Source organism: Cuculus canorus, chromosome 5 (assembly GCF_017976375.1).
Source record: "Cuculus canorus isolate bCucCan1 chromosome 5, bCucCan1.pri, whole genome shotgun sequence".
Lineage (NCBI taxonomy): Eukaryota > Metazoa > Chordata > Aves > Cuculiformes > Cuculidae > Cuculus > Cuculus canorus.
Window position 1 is genome coordinate 57,168,500 of NC_071405.1, and position 14,836 is coordinate 57,183,335.

The 14,836-nt window shown below is 39.6% G+C and overlaps 1 protein-coding gene across 15 annotated transcripts in view; it reads right to left on the reverse strand.

Annotated features, from left to right (window-relative positions):
* The window catches only part of RAD51B (RAD51 paralog B), a 440,935-nt gene that overhangs the window by 215,101 nt on the left and 210,998 nt on the right, over positions 1-14,836 (reverse strand). For all 15 annotated transcript variants that reach the window (XR_008450208.1, XM_054068926.1, XM_054068917.1 and 12 more), the window contains one exon: positions 6,673-6,769. Coding sequence is in view for 14 of the 15 variants with exons in the window: in XM_054068926.1 (XP_053924901.1) it covers positions 6,673-6,769 (97 nt within the window). In the remaining variant the exon portion in view is untranslated. The remainder of the gene's footprint in view (positions 1-6,672; positions 6,770-14,836) is intronic.

The following is a 14,836-nucleotide window of genomic DNA, read 5'->3' on the forward strand; positions in this document are numbered from 1 at the left end:
AGCGCTTCTGTTATCATGCCTCTGATTATAGAGCCGAGTGATTCCCCGCAAATGTACCTGAAGGGTTTTTGGATTACAAATTGTTGATTAATGATGTTGATTAAAGTCATATCACATCTTCAGAAAGGAACCACAACAAAGCAGCAAAACTTCATATTCTATCATCACTCCAAGTAGGAAATGAGGAATGGAGATTCTCTTAAACTGATACATAGAGGCCTTTGAATGCTCCTACTGACAGTTGTCAACCCTCTCATAGTCTAGATCAAGTGATTATGCATATGTCATTCAGTTTGAAACTTCCCTAGACATGTACAGTCTCTGTAACACTGTTTTACTGAGAGATTTATCTTTTGATTAAAAAGCTGTTAAAATTTGACTGGATGTTATTACGCCACTTCTTCCTCCTTGTTGAAATATAGCATTAAAATTAGTACAGGCTGACATGACCACCGTTATCATGAAATCTAACTGCTCCATATACCACCACAGCCCTGCATCATGCAGAAACAATCACAATATCATTTCCCCTAATGGTTAATATCGTTTGTTGCAAGCCCTGTAATGACAGCACACTTCCTCCAGGCATTCTCAACAGCCAGAAAGGCTTTTTTCCTCCCACCAGAGCACTGGAGTGCTGACTCCACTACTGCTAGAAGCACAGAATTACCAGAAACACAAACACACTGCAAGCACAAGAATGAAATTCTGCTTCAAGTAGGCTCATTTTTCCTTCCAACATATATTAATGAGTTTTATGAAAGTCACTCCTGGTTTTAGTGCCCACTGTTTACCAAGTCTGAAGTGGATGTACTATATACTATTCTAACTTCTAGCAGGTTAAGAAGGAAGACAAAATCCTTTCTCAACTTTCAGTGTATGTGGGCCTAACAATCTTTTTCATGAAGGGTCTGAAACTGGAGAAGTGACCCAAAGACAGAACAGACTGAAGGAACAAAAGCCTTCCCACAGGACTGTTGCCTGCGGAAGAGGATTACAGGGTCTATGCTGGGGTAGTTTCTTAAAGGACAGCTGAGACAGGAAGTCCAGCAGCAAAATAAAGAATTAGAAAGAAACAACTCCAGCTGTTCCATTACAGCTCACATAAACCAGCGAGTTGAGAGACTCCACCAGTTCCCACACTGAAGTCAGAGACAGTCAGGCCTCAGACTTGGAGGCAGAATCCTCTGGCTGATGGACTCACTGAGCTCTCCTGTCCCATCATGGGCAAGTAGTTGGCCCTGGGCATAAGTGGCAACCAAACCACCAAGTTAGAAGTGGCAATTCAAATAAAAATAAAAAGAGGCAAACCTTATCACACTTCCTTGCATCCTCATGACTGTAGAGGGTAAAAGACGCTGCAGCACTTCACCATCTTGATAAACCATAAAACAAGAAGAGAACTCCATTACCTTTTCAGGGATATGTCTTTGCCTTCAGAGCTCACACCTGCACACCAGTTTCAGCTGTGAAAAGTACTCTTCAGTATGCATAGACATGGACTAATTGTTGGAATTCAACTTCTAAATAACCTGGCTCGTTGCCTTGTTGAACATCTAAAATCCACCAACCTTCACAAGGTCCATCAGAGGTCACAGTCAAAAGACCTTTCTTACACCATGCAACATAGATCTTAACTTTCATAAACAAGTCTAGTAATCTCCATGCAGATTATTCCATAATGGTATTAAAAAAAAAAACCCAAATGGTTTTAGTAACTATTCCCAAATGTCTTGGTCTCAGAAAGTCAGAGTGGATTGATATTAAAAAGATAGGATATTAATTTAGTAACCGTCCTATGTAAAATAAAAGTTGTAATTAAACAGCACCACTGTTTCAGTGATCCATGACAAACCATTTCAAACAAAATTGTGTAAACCAACCTGTAATAGGTTTACAGAGCATTCAGCTAAAACACTAAAGGCCTAAAACATGCCAAAGCGTTACAATACTTCCTAAACTATTTACATTCATATAATGCTAGAGCACTTCACTAGGACATGCATTATTCTGCATAGGCTTTAAAATTACAAGGAAAAAGTATTTTAAAAACTTAGTTTAACAGCTGCTTCATTCATCAGTTCACAGTGTCTGCAACACAGGTATGTTTGCGTTCTCGCAGAGCTCTTTACTTTTACTGTTACCTGCAGATCCAACCTTAGCACAAATGTATACATATACATAAATCAGAAAAAAACAAACCAAACCCAACCAACAGCCTCTGATACCTGAGTGCCCCTCAGTTCTTGTGGTAATTCCTTCAGTGTTTTCTCTCCATTCAGAACCAGGACTGAAAAATGGAATCTGAAGGGAGTAAAGTAATAAACTACAGAACTGGTCTTACTCTGCGGAGAGCAGCAGGTCAACTCCTTATTTTGCCCACTGGAATATCTTGAAATATTAAGAAAGAAAAAAAGTTGCAAAATAAAACTAAGGCTTGAAGAATAAAATTAGTTAACCATAGATCAAAGGCAAAGCAAAGAAGAGAAGCCAAATATTCCAGCTTTATCTTCTGCTCCTAAAGTAAAGTAGGAAAATCCTGAGAGTGGAGATATTATGGTAGCTTAGTTTTCTCCAGTCTCCACAACACGAAAGCCTACTTCTGCTCAACAGCTTAAAAGAATTCAAGATCATAGCAACAAAGACGAAAAGGTCAGACTGAACTCATTGCTCACACTGTGCACTAAAAATATACAATGCCATGACAAACCGCCTGATGACCACTAATGGCAGAACACTGAACACCAGCCTCCCCAGAGCTAGTACAAGTTTATAGATGATTTTAAACACAAATTAATTCTGACTTTTCCGAACAAATATTTAAAAGTGCTAGCTGAGACTGAAGAAGCTTGAGATAGCACTCCTTTTTTACCCTGACGCTTTGTGCGCGTTGGAAGGGGGATGCTGTTCTTGTTCATAGCAACACGCCCTTGAGCTTCTTCCAAGAAAGATAGAGTTTTGCTTTGATGTCTGTGAGAGGAAGTTAGAGCTGCAGCTGGTAGATATATTAATAGCATAGGTAGTGGCAGACTAGCAGGGACCTCAATTAGGTCACGACATCCAACCTCTTTGCAGGACAGTATGATTTGCTCAAGTGCGCCTAACCTGAGTTTTCCAAGACTAACACTTGTGAAATGCACAAATTTCACCTTCCAGCTAGCGCTCAAACACACAGGCCTGGAATTCATTTTTTACAATCCTCTATATTAGGTAAAATCCTATAATACAAACTTTGCAAAAATAACAAAAATAGTACAGTCACAGCCATAGATAGCTTTTTAAAAGACATCTATTAACAGCCACACAAAATATTTTGTTGTGGACATTTGAACTCCATTTCTACTGTTCATTTCACCTAATGCAGCTAAAATCCTTGGTTATTCTTATTAAGGAGACTATTTTAGTTGGGGTGAGGGGTACTTTTTATACATTTAAATAACAAAATATTAATTCTTCAGAACACGTTTTGAAGCCCAAGGATAGTCCTGTGTTTGTCTGACCATCTCTGCACTCTGAAATAACTGTAAGGCTTCTCAGCGTCGTCTTTGACTGGAACAGTTAAAGAGAGGCTATTCCATAAAGTTAGGATGAAACTGAAACATATTCACAACATGCTTCAGTCTACTCACCACAGAGACAGGGTTTGCAAGAAAGCTATGTAAGAATGGTATGGCTACAAATAAAAACGGAGTTTGCTTCCTAGGAAAGAAGTGACAGCCTTATGTGCCTGAGAATCTTAGGAGCTGTAGAAACACATTAGTAGTCTTATTGAACTCCTTCAGATGATAATCTGGCGAGTATGTAAAGGCCAAATGAATGCAAGGACCAAGGCAGAGGTATAAAAGTCTTTGTATTTTATTTAGTACTTTAGTTTGTAGCAAACCAAGCATTTTGCTTTCTGTCTTGAAACAGAAGCATGCAATATTTGGGAATTTAGCTGGACATAAACCATTTCCTACAAGAACTACCAACACACACAGTTCAACAGTTCTTATGCTGCTACCTAAGTAGTGTGATTTTACAGTCAACACCACTTTCATATAGCCTTCAAAGTACTCATAAAAACCTAACATTGTAGGACAAGTTTTCATGCACTAGTTTACAGTTTTAGAGGCAACAAGCTCTGAGCCCAGAACAACTTGACAATGTCCTTTTAGCTTGTTCATCAGATTAAATTTGTCACACATCAGATGAACAGCTTCCCTGGTTTCTTGCCTAATCTAACACATTGCCCAAGTGATTCCCTTCTAAAGCATAATCAGGAGCAGAACCAAAGGCACTGTAACATTTCAGTTCTTTCTAAGAACATATTCAGTTTGAAATTTTTATTTCTGCCTCAAAGAAAGATTATTCTTTTAGCATACCATTTACAGTGATGGGACTCTTGATTTCAGATACAATTAAAACAACACACGATATATATGAACCAAGGGGTCGGAGCTCATTACAGGACTAAAACTGTGTTATGGATCCTTTCACATCTAGGTCATTGGTTCAAACTCCGCTTTAGCTGGTGATGAATGAAAAGGGAGAATGAAGTAAAAATCCAGTAACAAATATGGCCTCTAACCCTGCCTCTGCACCATACCTACTTTGCTTGGGCTACTCACCTATCTACTCTGACCTGCAAGTTCCACGGTTGTACAATACGAATAAGTACTATGACTACCACATGAATCCTGCAGGACTAATTAATCAAGAATTCTTAAGTAACCAAGATTTTCAGAAGAGTAAAGTATCGGTACTTTCAGGTTTTTCAAGAGATAATATGCAATAAAATAGGAGGGACTTTCTCAGGACAAGTCAACACGTCAATGTTAAACAAAAAAACCACTGGCCACGCTTGTCTATTTTGATAGCAACATAAGCATGGGAATCAAACGCTGAATGGGCCTGAGATTTCACTTTTTCTCACAAGTAGACAGCACAGTTTAAAACTGAAGCAAACTGGAAATTCAGCAGCAGACATACAATGGATCAAAAAGGCAGGTGAAAACCAGTAGTGTGGTGATGCCTTGCACTCTTTCATTATATAACACAGGATGTAAATGCCACATCTGTCAATGCTGGTTGACAGAAGAGGGAAGGAAGGGAGAGAGGGAAAGTCTACGACTCCTGCATCCCTTGATAAAACTTGAATTACTGAAGGTGCTTGCACTGCTACAGTCTGTGCTGCTCTTGTTCCAAAGCTAAATAAAGGTTTCCATTTTCAGCAAGCGTCATGCTGGCATATTTTACCACTTCAGATCCTTAACTAAATACAAGGAATGAGAGAAACAAAGGAAAATAACACACATAAAGAGCACCAAGACATTTTAGCTCATTCTTGAGTTAAAAGGTGAAAAATAATGGCAGTAGGTGGTTTAGACACAAGACGACAGCTTCATTAATAAGCTATAACTGCTACAAAAATCATCATACCATTTCTTATGTGGGCCTGATTTCAGAATACTATTGAACTAAGGCTCATACAGAGCACTGAGAATATTTCGTACTTGCAGTAAAATTTTGAAAGATTACAACTATGCCATGCTTTTTCCAAAGATGCTTCAAATATTTTAACCACAAGAACAAAGATGTATGAGAATATATTTTGTTATTTCTTCCACCTCAGCATCAGCCACGTCTTTCTTTTCAGAGGAAACTCATGCACAACAATTCTGAGGGACAATAAAAAGCACAAATACTGCAATCAAGAGCATTTACCAAGACAATGTGCAACAACCTGTGCCAAGAAGGAAATCAAAGATGAAAAATTACGCCCTCCTCTTCCAAATCTAGCTACCAAATTTCAACTCTTTTAACAGAGGTAGGGAGCAATATTCAAGCAATGAACTTCAGTGACACTTTGGCAATGGATGGAGCCAACAAAAGCCGCAAGTGCAATTCCAAAATTATTCAATGGGCTGTGCTTTGCCCAAGCTCTAATTGACAAAATTAGTAAGTAAACACAACAGTCAGTGCTAAGGCATTACACTGAAGTTATCTGCTACTCATTGACAATTTGTTTAGTATTTCTTCAGCCTCTTCCTCTTGTTCATTGAAATAAGTTGCAGAAATGTCAATTTTAACCACTGTTTTGTCAGTTTGGCCAGCAAGTAGTTCTTGTGCTAAATCAGACAAGTTTGAGAGAGCTGCATTTCACCAATCAGAACAAAGATAAGCTGACCAGAACCACCAGAAAGTGCAACAAGGAGAGAAAGAGGTATTATACTGTGTATAATACCCATATTATACACAGTAGGAAGTCTACATGCGACTATCACACCTTTGCAGGAAAGATGAGCATTGCTCATTATCACACATTTGGGTTTATACACGAACTGAACTCTGAGTTGCAAACTGTAGCAGCAGCTTCAGAAGACTGAGAAAACAATGCTCTAAATGCATATGAAAAAAAGTACAATGCCAAGAAACATGATATAGAACTGAACGTGGCTTCAAAATTCATTCCCAGCCCTTAGAATGTGTCAAATCTTTCTAGCTGACACATTTACTTTCTATTTTTTTATAAATGGACTTTCAAAGACACTGAAAAATAATTTTTTCCCCTGTTTTATGTTAGGCTTGATAACCCATCTCACAGACCTCTTATATCAAAAGAAGACTGCAAGTTACAGTGTGGATTTGTGTCAGTGTAGAGTTTCAGTTTTGATAGAAGGTCTCTCTTACCTTCAGACAGGGACAAATCATCAGCTGGAGACACCAGGTCTGCCTGGATCGAAATGCGATTGCTCAACGATGTGGTAATTTGATTCGTCAAGATAACCTGCAAACAGACAGGGAGAGGGAGAAGGGAAATGAATTTTTATAGCTACTGGAAGGCAGAGAGCAGCCCAGGCAAGGGTTTGAATTCTTCAGGCACAGCATCCAAGCAACTCTATATTCTGCCCTTCAGCAAATTCAACACTCAGAAAATTTTGAACTACCTGCAGAAACTGAAAGAGGTAATTACAAGAAAAGTGCAGAGAAATTGCAAAAGAATGGCAGGAAAAAGAATACTGTTAAAAAGATGAAATACTAAACTACAGTATGTTGATACATATAGCTGCCTAAAATGAAACTATAGTTCTGAAGAGCTTCATTCTTCAATGAACAACTTGATGCTCCTTACAAAAAGCATCATTTTCGTCATAGGCAAATAGCAAAATCTATTCTCCCAGTAATTTGCACACAACTTACACACTTTCTTGCTTTGGTGGAAGCAGTGCGATGGAGAAAGATGCTGTAAGGATATACCCCTACTGATCTGAAGCAGAAGAGTACTAAATTTCAAAGAGCTCTCTCTACACAAGAGGATTTTTCAGCATTTTTCAGGATCACAAGATTCTAACAGACAACAGACTGTGGTACCCACACAATGCTCCTCCCTCTTGACAGTATGAGCTGGGCTTGCTTGCAAGAGATGAGCAGCTTCTTGCACGTTTTCTAATAACAAGAAAGCATTAGGGCAAACACTGCAAACACCATCAAGTAAAGAGCATAGTTATAAACACCATTATCTCCCAATGCTTTGGGACTCTAAGCAGCTGCGGTTTTCACAATTACAACTGGTCTCCATTTTGCAGACTGACAAAATCTTCAGAAATTAGCTTTTTTTTAAAAGAAACAAAATGTTCCTTTTACTCGCACTGAGAACAGTCTCCATTCCAAACAAACTCTCTTTGAAACTAGTTGTCTGTATTTGACACAGGCAGAAGGAGGAAGCCTACACAGTACTCTCTGGATGCAGTTTCATGATGCTACTGGAATAAATTAACAGCTTGCCATTGCTAAAAGGAAGAGGAATTTTTCAGCTCTTCCCTTCACCGCCCCTCCCTCCCTTTGATCACGGCTTCCTCCTGCTTTCTAACAGTTTTGGTAAGATGAGATGACAAACTCTCCATTTTCTTTTTTCTATTTCAAGATGCCACATAAACTGTATCAGATCGCAGAGTTGTAACCGCAGTGGTGGTGCTGCAGGACATTGCGTCTTCTTCAGGCAGCATGACGCGAGCTACCAACAATGTGATGGAGTCTGCGACCTTTACCGAGACCACAACCCTTCCTCCCTGCTCACGTCAGCCTACCCACCTCTGTGCTTGTAAACAGGCACAGTGGTGCCTGAGAGCTGTATAGACTGTATCAATAGGACTAAATTGAAAAATCTGAAAGTCAAATCTTCACCTACTCAACAGCAGACCTTCCTTCAGAGCCCCATAGCAATATCCCTCATGCTCTTCTGCTACTGACTGCAAGCTCTGGACAAACTTAGCTGGCTCCTGTCGCCTTGCCCAGCTTAACTTTAAGTTGCACCTTTTGGTACTGTACATTTATGACCACTGCAGTGAACACAGACATGGTAGATTATATTTGTCTTACACCTAGGGTAAGGTTCTTAAGGTACAACCTACAATACTGCCAACAGCAACCACACAAGAAACAGATCACAGCTCTCTGTTACTGCCTCCAGAGCTCCTGCATACCCCTATAAGCACCAAAGAGCAGACAGGAAAGCACTCGGCGCACAAAATGCCTTGCAGCCATTGCTGGCTGTCCTGTTCATCAAATTACAAGGTAAGATTCAATTTAATAACAAAGAAGAAAAAAGTCACTTTTTGCCTTCCTTCTTGCCAGGGTACTCATCTTCCATTTTAGGGGGCCACTTCATCCTAGTGATAGGGTGAACATCAAAATTGCTTCACGGCAAATGAAAGGAGAGGGCAGCCAAGAGCCAGGAGGGATAAGGAGTGGGATGTGAGACCTTTCCTTCTTAACACTGTTTTTACTTTGTTATCACCGTGTCACAAACCCCACAGCCTCACTCATCCATTGAGGCTCTTCTGGCAATTAGGCATAAGATACACCAACACTGAAGCTTCTCCTCTGTCCAGTACTAGAAAACGTGCCAAAATAGAACACACTAACAAACTTATCCACACACACGTACTGGTGGGGTATGAAGTTTTCGTTGGCACACTTCCGCAATGATCACATTCACAAGCGCCAAAAGCTCTGCAGTCATCCCAGACCTGTGCCAAGGTAATCTTTATACAGTGCCATCACATATTTTATTATTTATACACTGCATTTTAAAGAAAAGCTACCGTGTTTAAGGATCTTTTCAAAATTAAAACAAAGCCCTAAGCACGCCATATTTCATATTGCTTTCCTTCAAAGGAAACTAACTTAAAAGGCTTCAAAAATCAAAAGAAAAATCAAGAAGAATAATCAAATCATTAAATCAAAAATCATCAAGAATAATGCAACTGCATTTTTTTAATCTTTCAACTTTCTTTTCCTCCTTTTTAATCAGGAACTTCACAGATTGTTCACTATAGGACTGTAGTTCTTCAGTTTATGCTTAACTCAAGCTACACCTCTCAACTTAGATTCCATTTCTGATGTGTCCTTCAACAACTATTCAATTCTAATATCCTAGACACCTCATTATACTGTTTAAAAAGTCAGCTTAAAAACAGAGTCCTAGACATGTAAATGTTCCTCCCTGGCTTGCTCTTAGGATGGGAATTAGGTGTATTCCTAGTTCCATGACTTCACTGATAGTTAAACATTTGCTTAAATACATGTTTAAATACTATCTCGAATAAGCACACTTCCTCTGAGACAAAGCCATATGCATATACAGAATGCTTATTTTGGAATTAACTAAAAATTATCATTCATTTCTGCAGGCTTGCAGAGTCTATACAGAGATTCGGTTCTCCTGTTAGTACAAGCCAAGAAGCTGTTAGCTAAACACTAAGTTCGACATCAAATTGTCGAACTTCTGCAGCTTCACTTCTGTAGCTTCACTTACTGCAAAATTCTTCCACTGGGTACAGGTACTGCTACTATCAAACAACCAACATTGATCTTTGTGCACCTACTGTAATACAGCTTGAACCTGAGTGTGCGGGTGTGCAGAGTGCTCCACACTCTCACTGGCTCAAACAAGCTACAGGTTGCTAACAAAAAGAAAAAAGCTGGCCCTTACTCAGTTCCAATTCTGAAGAAAAACGTTAAGGTGCTCAGGTTTAGAGAACTTCTCTGAGTAGGTACACCTGTCTTCAAAATTTCTCTTAGTGGGGAGTGCTAAGAATTCTTTTGTTTTTTTCCCTAGAGTAAAACTATGGTCACAAATACTTCAGCAGCTAACGGCGCCATTCAAACAAGATCCTACGTTTTCACCAGTTCCCAGTCCTATACCTTCAACTTGAAGCCCCGAAAGGTGAAACCACTCAATTCCAGTGTTATTTCTAAAGAACAGATTAACTTCTCCTCCTCAAAGTCTCCTTCACCAACCTGACTGACAGACTCATGCACCATTCTGCTATCCTTTGAAATGGTTCAGAATATTCAGAGAGTTGCAACAACATGTCTGAGAGAACAGCTAAGCCTGAGTGTAATTTGGAGAGAGCATACAGGTAGACAAAGAAGGGATGGAGTGAGACAGCTGCATGAATTTCTGATGAGTAGTCACATTGAAGTATGGACAGAATCAGCTGAATCACACATTCACTCTTACATGTGTGCACAAAATATAACGCTAGTTGTGATCTTAATCATCTGATATGTTACAAAGCACCAAAATTATGAAGAAAATTTGAGTATTTTGCTTTAGTCTGCTAGATGCCACACCAGAAAGAAACCACTTCTCACTGCTGGACAGTGCCTGGAAACAGGGTGGGGTCAAAAGTCCAAGCAGACTTGTTGGAAAGACTGCTTCGCACTGGATTAGCAATAGCAGTTCCTCAGCTTTTCACTGGAGTTTTGCCATTCAAGTACAGATTAGATTTACTCTGTTTAGTACAGAAGGCCTGCCAAGTCCTCAGTCTAAGTAGGTAAAGAAAAGCTGCCTCTGCTGTCAGATAGTGGGCATCACTGCCAGCCAAGCATAGCTTCCACTTACAAGGTTCAATGTAAATCATGAATTTATTATCTCCCAGCAGAACACTCAGCAGTGAGAATGTTGCTACATGATATTTTAATGTTATAATATCAAAATACACACTATTTTAAAATACATTGTATTTCATACACTAGCCAGTATCTGCAGAGCAGCTCTTATTTCCACCATCAACTAATGGAACAAAGCATTTTTCCTTACCAGAGGTACTTCCATTGCCACTAAGGCACTAAGAGTCACAAAACACGTTATACCTCTCCACACACAACTACGCCCTGGAATGCACAGCAGGTAAGGAGGTTGTGTTATTGCTTTCTGTTTCTACCTTGTGATGACTGAAGAGCACAGGGCTTCTTCAGCCGGTGACTATGCATGAATGAAAAACACCCACCACTGCTAAAGGGAAAGGGGAAAAAAGATGAAAATAATCAGCTAGACAGCTAAGTTACATTGGAAACTTGCCCCACGCAGTCGCCTAGGGAGTTCAGTGAACCATTGACTTTAAACTTTCAGCTTACTCAGTCGCAACTGGTTAAGCTTGCAATTTAACAAGTAAAAATTTACAGTCCTCAGCTTTCCAATTCCGACAGAATTACAAACACCGTAGAAATTCACTGAGATTCAAATTTCAAAAACACTTCTGGGAAAAAGTCTGCTATTTAAAATACCACACAATTGATTGACCACACAATTTCCCAATCTTATGAAGATTTTTACTTCAGTATAGCAACTCTAGATTATAAAATAGCCCCTTCTAATTATTAGAAGTGTTACAACAGCAAGAAGAATCCTTTTCCTTACAGTTCAAAAACCTGGAGATAAAAGCAAGGAGACAGTGAGAACATATTTTCAGGTTCCTTATTTTAGATACCTTAAAAAAAAAACCCTACTCTTCTGATGACTTTCTCAATTTTTATACGTGTTGATACCTGGAAAAAAAATGGAAACAAGAAATTCTCAAGCAAAATAGTGTTAATGTTCTAGACAGGTCATTGCTACTTCAAAGATTAATTCAGAAGTCAACGCCACTATTTACATTCTCTTGAAATCTTTACATGTTTTTATGAAAATAGAATTTCCATCCACTGATGTGACTTCAGCAGACACCAAATTTCTGGAAGCATATTAGGAAAGAAAAAATACTTATTTAAGGTGCCTGAACTCCAAGCACCCCCACTTGTTGGGAACAGCACAGTTCCTGCATAGATGGAAAGCCCCTGCAGGTTCTGGGAGAGAGCTGGCCTAAGAACTGAAATACGACTGCTTTACAAGGAAGAAAAAGCAAACTAGTTTTTGTTTGGTTATTTATACAGTACAACTTTTCAAATAGTCTCTGGCCCTTCCTAGGACCGCACTGGAACTACTAAATCTGACTTTGTCATCCTTGTAAATCCAGTTGAGTAAATAAGTCATTTTCTGTAAACTTGTGGTCTCAGCCTCCTTGTTAGTTTATTGCAAAATTAAAGGGAGCTCAGCACAGAACTATCAATCAGTAACCAGCAAAGGTATAAAGTCTTCTGAAATGTACCAAGAGGAATGTGTGCCCACGCTCTCATGAAATAGCCGGCTGTTTGTTAAAAGAACAGAGCAAAATTCCCCATTTCTCATGCAACACTATTTAGGAAAACTCTTATTAAAAGCTTCCTATTGAGCAGAGAGAGCAAGCACAAGGACACTTGCAAGAACCCCAAATTACTCCACCCTTATTAGTCCATGTATTTTGTGGTTTTGACTGGATTCAAGCAATGTTGCTGGAGAGCACCAAGTCCAAATGACAGTCAGCAGGGCTGGGATGCTGACTCAGTGTGCTGGAGGAGAAGGAAAAGTAATTTTTCTGATGCCCAGCCATTTTTCATGCTGGGCGCTGAGAAGGCATCTCTGCCTTTCCCTGAAGCAGAGCTTTTAATGAAGCATTCATGCAGTCCGTAACAGGTCAAAACAATGGTGACTATCGTCAAGGCAATTGCGAAAGGAAAGCTCAGGAAGCAATACCAAAGCCAGATGGGGAAGGCAGAAATCCTGGAAAAAGGAAACTGGGAAGAAGCAGCATGCTTCAAAGAGCTGTGGGAACTGCAGCCTTCTCCTTGGGAACCAGTGCAGCTCCTAGAGACTGGCATTGGTCTGCTCAAGGAAGAACTCTAAATTATCACAGCCTAAATTATCATAGTTAGCAGGGTATTTGTGATCCTCATCTAAGCTACACACTGAATTAGGTTTTCTTCAACTCCTGCTTCTTCAGGGAGAGTTTATGCAGCACCAGTAGCCATTTGCCATAAAAGCTGTTAAAAGTTGTCAAAGACCTTGGACTTGTACCTAATACTTACAAAGTAGAAAACATCGTTAAAACTGAGCCCTTTCAGTGAAATCAGAGAGTTACAGGCAGAAAGTGAACTGCAATATCGAGAGCTCTTAAACAACGTAAGAGTTCTAAAGAGAGAATTTCAAGTGCTCACAGCTACTGAACACTCGAAGCTGGCCACTGCAGCAATGCTCCGCAGGGGCTCACCTTGCAGCAAAGCAAGCTTCTCTGGTGAAAAGCCTCTGCACACTCGAGACAGTTCTGGGCTCCAGGACCAAACCAAACATATTTATATCACAACTATTACTATGATAGGTGATTAAATAAATACACATATCTCCATTCTTAGAAAATGTAAACTATTTTGACTCATTCAAACTAAACACACAAGAGAAAACCCAACAGTTTATTATCTCCGATCCAAGCAAATTACCACACCCACCCAGTACTCGTCCCAGTAGGTGTCTCATCCTCCCAAGCTGAGTGGACGTCAGCCCCAGCAGCTCAGGCTTCTGCGAGGAGGAATGAAAATAATTTCAAGTACCCTATAGAGCCCAGCCACTACAAGCAAAAGGCTTTATAATAAATTAAATTCTCATGTTTAAAGTCAAACGCCACTTGTGGTGCTCAATCAAAGCCTAATTAACAAAGATACTCAAAAGTAATTTTCCATATTGTACTAAAACAGTTGTAGCTAACAAAGAAAACACACAGCTCCTTCACAGCCGGCATAAGCAATAGACAGGTGCCTACCTTTAACAACTGTTGCTAATGTAAATCAGATGAAAGTAAGACTTATCTGTTATAGTCATCTTTTTTTGTATATGACAGAGACACAGGCTACAACAGCGATGCTCATTTTAAGAGGGAAGCAGATGGATGTTTTCAGAAGACAAGGCACCGCAGCTACCCTGACTTAAAGGCCTCTTTGCCAGGCATTGCCAGAATTCACATTCTCAACCAATGTCATCAAAATTTGGCATAATTCCCTAAAAAACCCCAGATATACACACAGACAAGCCACTGGAAACCTCTTAAGAAACACTTCCAAATCCTATGAGCAATCTAGCAACAAGTGCTGGCCCTGCTTCAGAGGAATTTTATCTATACCTGTTCTCAGCTGTACCTATTTTCATCACATCCCAAAAAAAAAAAAAAAAAGGAGTAGGGGGGAAAAATTAAACAGTCTAACAGAATAGAAACAAGAAAGTAATGACTGTCCTCACAAGCAGCTTTTAAAAGAATAGAGACCTGTTGCTCAGGACACATTGCTGGTAGCTGCAACCTTATTAGAGCTCCTAGGACAGGACTTTCAGCCCCTGCTTTGCCACAGTATCTCTACCCAAGCTTCTCCTCTTTTCCCCCTCAGTGAGGCAATTCATAGCAGCAGAGGTCATTTTATAGTCACTGGATTTCATTTGGTATAAATAGGAATTGGAAGAAACCAAGAGATCTTTCAGAGGCTGGCCACTGTATTTACATCCAATTTATTCTGCTTTGCATAGGAAAAGTACAAAGTTATGCAATTCCATTCCATAAGCCTTCTGGAGAAGTAAAGCATCTATTCACATCTCTGCCAACTGCTTTAAAAATAATCACAATGAATTAATAAAACTTCCACCAGAGGAAATGAAGAAACAAAACAAAAG